The sequence below is a fragment of the Panthera onca genome, chromosome F2 (assembly GCF_046562875.1).
Source record: "Panthera onca isolate mPanOnc1 chromosome F2, mPanOnc1 haplotype 2, whole genome shotgun sequence".
Lineage (NCBI taxonomy): Eukaryota > Metazoa > Chordata > Mammalia > Carnivora > Felidae > Panthera > Panthera onca.
In genome coordinates, this window is record NC_138356.1 from 1,821,444 (window position 1) to 1,829,435 (window position 7,992).

The window sequence follows — 7,992 nt, forward strand, 5'->3', positions numbered from 1 at the left end:
TTCTTTGTATAGCAGTTTGACACTAATCACGAAGCGAACTCTCTGAAAATAGTATACAAACAATAGATTTTAAATCAAAAATGTTTATTGTAAAAAAGGACCTTTAAAATTGTTTTTTAAAAAAGAAAAATTGATTTCACAAGTCTTCAGGTTGTTTATAGACATCAGCTATAGACAACATCTCACTTTCATACAAAACTCATTCAGTCATATAAAAATAAACACAAATTTACATTGACTCATCATCTATACAATTAGTTTAAAAAGGCACTTGGAAGGGTGCTGTATGGATGCATTTAAAATAGTTTAAGTACATTACTGAGTTTCTAAGAATCCTTTCTTGCACTTATTCCCATCTTTAATTAATTTTAGAAAGTCATTAAAAATTCTTTAAAAAAGTAAGACATGGGGCACGCACCAGGAATGTTCCAAGCTAGTTTTCCCTCCTCCCCCAAGGCGCATACCCTTTATTGGCAAAAACAAAAACAAAAACAAAAACAAAACACTCTTAATACATTCTCTTGTGTTTCGTTCCTGTTCTTTTTTTCTCTCTTTCTATGTCTCCTAAAAATACCGCTTAAAGCATTACAGGTAATCACAAAGGCTTCAGTTCAACAATGATAACCAGACACCAGACATGTAGTGAAGTAAACTTGGAATACTTTATAAGGCACCTGAGATAGCGTCTGGCAAATTCGCTTCCTATAGACAATTCTATTACAAACTCTATGACAAAGCAATACTGTTCGTTTCGGTTGAAATGATTTGGCAGCAATGTGAATCTTTGCATTCTTTCTTAGTGAGAAAAGATGCAGTGTGCTTTTTGCTTCAACTTTTGAAGAGAAAGATTCTTGTCTTGTATCCTCTCAATCTCGCTGTCAGTAAATATATAGTAATTTTAAACTTCACATGGAAAGGATTAACTTGGAACACATAGATTTCGTGCTCTTGCAGCTTTGTGTGTGTGTGTGTGTGTGTGTGTGTGTGTGCGTGCGTGCGTGTGTGTGTCTATACACATTATTTGGTCGGTAAGCACAAGAGAAAATGCCTTTGGACTTTTATTTGTCATTTGGAGTCGGAGTGAAGAAATGCATTCTGTTCGAGTAAACATTGATTGCGTAAGTCAGTGTGCTACACAGCAGCCAGATTCCTCATGTTTGTGCAGAAGAGACATTCTGGAGAAGGTTTTGGAGCAGTTTTTGCACTGGTATTTCTTTACATCCGAATGGGTCTGCAGATGAGCCCTCAGATTTGACCTGTCTGCAAATGCTCTGTTGCAGTGAGGGCAAGAAAAAGGCTTCTCCCCTGGGGGTGGGGGTGGGGGGGTTGAGAAAGAAAGACAGTCAGTGTTTTTAGAGGAAAGGTAAAGTCAGATAACGTTCACGAACAACAATCACATTTTGTCGCCAAAAAACTAGACTAAAACTCCGCAGAATAGATCCTTATGTCCATATCTGGCCCTCGAAGATAAATCCGAATATTGCGTTAAAAAAAAAAAAAAAACCCACCACACCCAGAATCTTGCTGCTGCTGCCCGTCACGCAGAAATAATTCACGTGGTTCTAGGACTTTCACTCATTAAAGCTTTCTGCTTCAGCAGGTGCAGCTAATGTTGAGCTCCTCCCAACATTTCCTAATATCTCCCCTTTCCCCTCCTTCTGTATCATGACTCAGGCTGGATAAATGCCTTGGCTCCCTGCAGGATGATTTTGTGCTAGGAATCAAATATTCAGCAGCAGAACAGACAACATAATGAGACAGCGAGAGTCAACTCAGTTCTCCCTGTCCAGCTCGCTCTAGGGTGACAGCTATCGCAATAATGTGACCGACAGAAAACTAGGGACAAACCTTCTTCGCCTACCTACCTGCCAGACCCATTGATTAAGATAGCGACGTCTGCGTTTGCCGGTTATTGGGAGCAGTTTCCCAGAACACACACTCAGGTACGTCTTTCCTGACTTTCTAACCGATCTTTGAGACCCAACCTTCCGAATCTACTTTCCAAAGTCTAAATGCTGTTTGCGGTGTCTGGAACGGAGGCTGTTAACAAGGCACGGGGCGCTCTGTGCTCTAACAACTTTTTGAGTCATCAGGAAGTAGCTATAAAGGATCATCCGTCATTAAAAGCACCGCGTCACTACTTAATGCAAGTCCGACAGCCCGACCGGGGCTTCGTTCTATCACACAGTAACATTCCTGTCTACGTTTTGTTTGGTTGGTTTTTTTCTCTTACCAGTGTGAGTTCTAATGTGTCCTTGAAGTAACCAGGGTCTGGAAAACGCCTTGCCACAGATCTTGCAGACACAAGGTAAAGTGTGGGTCCGGATGTGCATCTTAAGGGCGCCCAGGCTCACGTATTCCTTGTCACAGTATTTACAGCTGAAGGATTTCCTAGACTGGGCGTCGCAGTGCAGCTGCTTATGCTTGGCCAGCCCGGAAAAAGTTGAATAGGTTTTACTGCATAGATTGCACTGAAACTTTTCAGCTTCAATGGCATGGGGGTCTGAAAGCTTGGATTGTAGTCTTTCCTCTTCATCACTAATGGGGCTTTCTGAGCCACTGTGGTCCTTGGACGAGGTGTCGGATGGAGGAGGGGGGCTCACCCGCCCCAAGGATGAGGGGTATCCAGAAAGAGGAGAGAGGCCATTGGGCAGTGGGGAGTGGAATGGAACTGCCGTAGTCCACACGGTAATGGGGCTGTACGCTCCCGAGCTGAGGATCTCTGGTTGTGGTATGACAGGCATGGGGTAACTCTCATAGAGATATGGGGAAATAATCACTGGGGGAAAGAAAAGGAAAGGAGAGATTAAGGTAAAAAAATAACTTGCGCAGCACAGTGAGGAGCCGCTCGGCCACACCGCACCCGGGGCTTTGCGACGAAGTCAAGCGACTCCTTCCGGGCAGGCGCAGGCCTTGGGAAGCCGGTTCACCTCCAGCCTGGCCGCTACGCGGTCAGCCACCGTCCTGGGGCGCCCACGTTCGCGCCCTGCGTACAGCGGGTGACAGGAGCTACAACCTGCGGTGCGGCTGGGGAGTGCAGCCCAGGGAGGGCCTCCACCGCCCGCGAGGAGGGCGACCTTGGACATCCCTCGAAGGATGCAGAAAAGGCGTCTTCCCTGCCTGCCTGCTCTGGGACCGCTCTGGGGACAAAGATACGCGCCGCGGGGCCTACTCCGTGCGGGGCAGGAGCCTCATCACCCGAAAACAAAGCGGCCACTCGGACCCTCGCCGACTTGCTCATCCTGCCCGTCCTCATGATGCCTGCGTCCGCCAGCATCTCCGGAAAGCCAAGCGGCCGGAGCTGAATGAAGGTGGCCTTGTCGGGGCGGAGTTCCGCCGGCTCCGAATTGGAACTTACCCCGACGATCGAGGGAGCCTGCACGACAGTTCGGGACACCGTGTGCAGGGAGAGCAACGGGCGCTTGGGTTCTCCTGCGAGGCTATCTGAGCTCGACGCCCACCAGTACGTGTACAGACGCAGAGAGAGAGAGAGAGAGAGAGAGAGGGAGAGAGAGAGAGAGAGAGAGAGAGAGAGAGGAGAGCGCGCGCGCGGGCATCCCCCCCCCCCCCCCCCAGGTTCTCCTGACTTCGGGGCGCGCGTGTCTACCTGTGTGTGTGTCCAGTTCGCTGTAGTTGGGCTTCTTGGAGGCGTTGAAATGCTTCTTGACCAGGAAGGAGCGCGGCATCTTGCCGGCGGGCCCCGCGGGCGCGGATAACGGTCCGGGGAGGACGAGGCCGGTCCCTAGAGCATCGCGCCGGGCCGCGCTCGGGCTGGGGCCGCTCAGGTGCGGCGGGCGACGGGCCGGCGCCTCTCGCGTCGCCGGGCTCCCTGGCGGACTGAGCCCGCTCGGGCCGGGAGGGTTTTTTTTTCCTCGCTTTTGCAAGAAGGGTCCAATCACGGCGGAGAGGTTCAGGTTTCAGCTCCTCCCTCTGGGACAGCTGTGAACAGAGGAAGAATCTGTTGTCAGACGAAATTACCCTGGTCCAAAATGGGCCGAGCTCCGGGACTTGGGGGGGGGGGGGGGGGGGAGGTGGGGGGGTGGGGAGGTGGGGTGGGGGTTGGGGGGGGCGGGGGGGGGTGAAGTTCTTTCCAGGGAGGTGATGTTGCTTCGGCGGCCCCGCCAGCGACTCGTGCGCTCGGAGAGGCTCGCTGGGTCCTGCAGCGTGTGGCTCCCGCGGCGGGCCTGGCCTCCAGATGTCGCAAAGCAAATGCCCCGGGACACGGCGTCCGCTGGCGGGAGGGAGGGTGGCCTGCGGCGCCCGGGGCCGGGAGGAACGCGCCTATATTTGGAAGTGCGTTCGGAGAGCTCCGACCGCCGCGGGGACCGGACGGCCCGCTCCGGGCCCCGGACGAAGGGCGGGGGCAGCGCCGGGACAAAAGCCCCGGAGGGCGAGGCGGGCGCCCCCGGCTGGGGGGCTTTTCCGCGGCGCGCGGGGGGCCGGGCCGCGGGCGGCGCGCGAGCCGGGGGCGGCACTTCCTCCTGGAAAGCGGGTAATCCTGTCGGCCTAGGGGCTCGGCCGGCCCCACAGAAGGGCTCGGTGGCCCCTGGAGGGACCGCTCGTCGGCAGAGCTGGGACGCAGCAAAGCCAGCGAGAGTGGCTGCGCACACAGAGGGGGACACGCCGCAGACGTGCTTAGGGGCCGTGGGAAACGTTCCCCACCCCCCCCCCCCCCCCCAGCTGCCGTCTGTCCGGCCGGCCGTCTAGCTGACGACCGTCTATCACCCACCACAAACGGGCCTTTAGGGACAAGTGTGTCATTTCAAGCATTGATCTGCTCTGTAGAGCTCTAGTTTCATCAGGATTCACCTCGGGATCTGCCAGGCCCCTGGATTGTGCTTGCAAGGAAGGGGTGCCCTCTCGTCTGCCGCCTGCTTCAAGTTCTAAGGAGCTAGCTCAGGGACCAGCAAAAATACTTCCACTTTTTTTTTTTTTTTTTGTATCCGGTCCGGAATCTAAAAGTCCGCTAAGGTGGCTAACTTTGAAAGTAAAATTCCAACAGTCATTTCAAGCATCTCTGACCATTCCAGGCTTTTCTCCCCACCTTCTGCTTAACGACCCAGGAAAGGACAGATTTTCAACAAGCACCCTAGCTTTGTTTCTAACAGGTGCTAGAAGAAAAAAGTGGAAAAAAAAAAAATAATAATGGTGGTGAAGTCAAGACTTGTAAGAGGAAAACGCATTGTCAGGCTGCATAACTTCTTAATCTTGGGAGGAGAAAACAAGAGTGTGTGTGCCGGGGGAAGGAGGGGGAGGCTGGGAGGGGGCACTCGCAAGTTTCTGAGCCGATTTCAATGCTTCTTTTTTTTTTCTTCCAGCAGTCATAATTTAAATGCCGGGGAAACGAATTCAGATGAATCTTTATGTTAAAAGGAACAGTATTTGTTGGAGACAGGAAGACATGAATATGTATTACATTCCCCTGCACACTATGAACCAGAGTATAATCAGGGCAAGTTTTCTGAGCTTGCTACTTCTTGCGAGGGTTTGTTGAGATCCAGACCCCTGGTTTACCGCACAGGAGTCCTCCCTGCGCTGTCCACGCCACTCCCTGCAAAAGGCACGTTTTGTTAGAAATGTAACACAGTTGAGAAAACATACATCGTTTGTCCCTCTTCCTTTAACCCTGTCCAGTCCACTGACAGTGGGGACGAGCTCCAGAAAGCATTTTGCTTTTGACTCTCTTGCTAGCTGGGACGGCGACCTGCTAACGCGTGTCTTGAAACGAATCCGTTCAAAGCGTTTGACAGTCATTTCCTCAGCTTGAAGAGAAAACGCAAAACGTGAATTTGGATTCCAGACGCGTAACTGGGCCGAGTTCCCCGCCACATGTGCAGGGGGGCTCGTGGCACATGACACAGACCGGAGTCGGGACGTGTTGCCGCACCTACTGGGAGGGGCAGGTAGCGTTCGGGATCGCGCGCGAGGCATGTCGTTACACAGGGCTGCGTGGTAACTGGCTCCACGGAGACCTGTGTGAGGTCTGGTCCGCTGTCAGGAGCCGGGGAGCTGCGCGCTGATGGCATGAGTCAGACTGCACAGGTGCTCTGCTCAGACACAGCAGAGGGCATTTGGTGCCAGAGCCGCGTGGTAAAAACAGGGGAAGGGAGGTCAAGTCCCCACCCGAAGGCCGGCTGCTGGATTCGGCTAAGGCCAGACGCAGGGCTCTTGTCCCGCAAGCCTCAGGGATGATGCGGGGACGTCCGCTTTGCTCACGGGCTAAGAGACCCTCTTGCCAGGGGACAGAAATCTTCGCCCAGGCCACGACAGCAGCTTCAAAATGTTTCACTTGGGCAAAACAAATCCCAGGGGGGTTTGCCAATGCAAGGAATTAGTCCCAGGTTCACGTAACTAGACTCACCGCCACAGGGAGAAAAGAGGGCTATGCTGACACAGCCCAGCCAGGGTGAAGCCGGCGGGCCCGGGTCACGCGCAACACAAGGAAGGCACAGGCTCAGGCCTCAGGCTCCTGAGAGCTGAACGTGGGGAAGGCGGGGGCTTGAAAATACCCCTCCCCGATGCGGAGCGCCCTAGAGGGCCCCTTCCTTTATGGATCTTCCGGGGGGTACGTGGGGCGTGAGAAGCCCACCCAATCTAATTTCTTAATCGTTCATGGATTTTATTAGGATGTGGCTTGATGTGACTTTATCTTATTTCCTCTGTGTTCTGAAGAAGCTCACAGCGGTAATTGGTGGAAAACTCCGTGAATTAAAGGTCTGGGCCCTCGGGGGGAGGCCGGCCCTTCTCCGCACGCTACCCTGTACCGGTGGGTTTTCTCCTGGACAAGTCTTTTTCATGAAAGACGTATTCTTGCCTGGCCAGATAGGAGAATAAATTAGATCTAGGAGGCTCGGGAATGCACCTCAGACTTGTTCACTTGGCCCAGAGATGTGTGTGCATGCAGATATTTACGTATGCGAAAAGCAGTGCGGACTGACTTCTTAGTTTAGGCAGCGGAGTAAATCTAGCACCAGAAGAAACCGTGGCTTGGCAGAAGCAGAAACTGTCATCTTGTGCTGCACTCTGTCTCCTAAAATGAATGGCCTCTCCTTCCGCTTCCATCGTGGCCTGATGGCGCTGGAGTGGGCAGGGCAGGAACTAACTCCCCTGACTGATATGATGTTGTGGAATGTCATTAGTTCGTGATAGCTGGAGAATATTAAAACACATTGCTGCTTTTTAAAACGATTTACAGAAGAGCCAAGTGTTTGTGATATGTAACTTTGAAGTGTGAATGACAAAGGCATGATGTTATCTCCCAACGTTGTGTATTTGTTTCCTAATCGATTTGTATTTATATTCTTAATTCATAATTTAATTAAGCCTCAGCCAAGACAAATCAACCTCCAAAAGAGAAGTAAGTGCTTCCTTTTAGTACTTGGGCTTCTCTATCTGTAAATTATGTTTAATACCCTTCCCTTATTTCTTTTAGAATGACTTGGGGACAAATATTTCTCAATATAAAAGGGAAAATAATCAGACTTAGCACAGGATTCTGCTTATATATTCTGAACTTCGTAACAAGGAGACAGACCCCTTTTCTCTGGGGATGTGGGTGAAACTCACATATGCACTCAACATACTTAAGTGTATCTACTCAGGGATATCAACAGAGTCATATGTGAAGTTGTGTGTGTGTGTGTGTGTGTGTGTGTGTGTGTGTGTGAGAGAGAGAGAGAATTGGGGTGAGAAACAATAGCAAAAGTGATGTCAGGATGTCCCTCTCCTGCTTAAGAATTTCCATTATTTCCTGTGTGTTCCCAGGGCCACATTCTCCAGGTTAATAGACATTAGCATTGTGTGGAGTTAGTTCTAATGCTATGCGCTTGGTAAGTGCCAATCATATAAAATCAGTCAATATTCAAGATAACTTCTAACAGAAAGCCATGTTTAACATGGGACTAGCATTTGGATGAGATTTATTTTGTGTCAAATCACTTGCATTCAGAATATTCTTTCTAGTTATGATTTTATAATCCCATTTCCCTTTGG

The 7,992-nt window shown here is 51.0% G+C and overlaps 1 protein-coding gene across 2 annotated transcripts; it reads right to left on the minus strand.

The window, feature by feature from the left end:
• Window positions 1-638: 638 nt before the first annotated feature.
• Window positions 639-5,837, minus strand: SNAI2 (snail family transcriptional repressor 2). Of its 2 annotated transcripts, XM_078441924.2 has the most exons (4): window positions 5,602-5,837; window positions 3,608-3,939; window positions 2,234-2,779; window positions 639-1,305 (listed from the first exon to the last, which is right to left on the minus strand). In XM_078441924.2, exons 2-4 carry the CDS (start codon window positions 3,684-3,686, stop codon window positions 1,124-1,126), a joined length of 807 nt encoding a protein of 268 aa, XP_078298050.1. In that variant the 5' UTR covers window positions 3,687-3,939; window positions 5,602-5,837; the 3' UTR covers window positions 639-1,123. The 2 variants fall into 2 exon arrangements, with proteins under 2 accessions (XP_078298050.1, XP_060466476.1); XM_060610493.3 differs by lacking the exons at window positions 3,608-3,939; window positions 5,602-5,837 and adding an exon at window positions 2,864-3,498.
• Window positions 5,838-7,992: the final 2,155 nt, after the last annotated feature.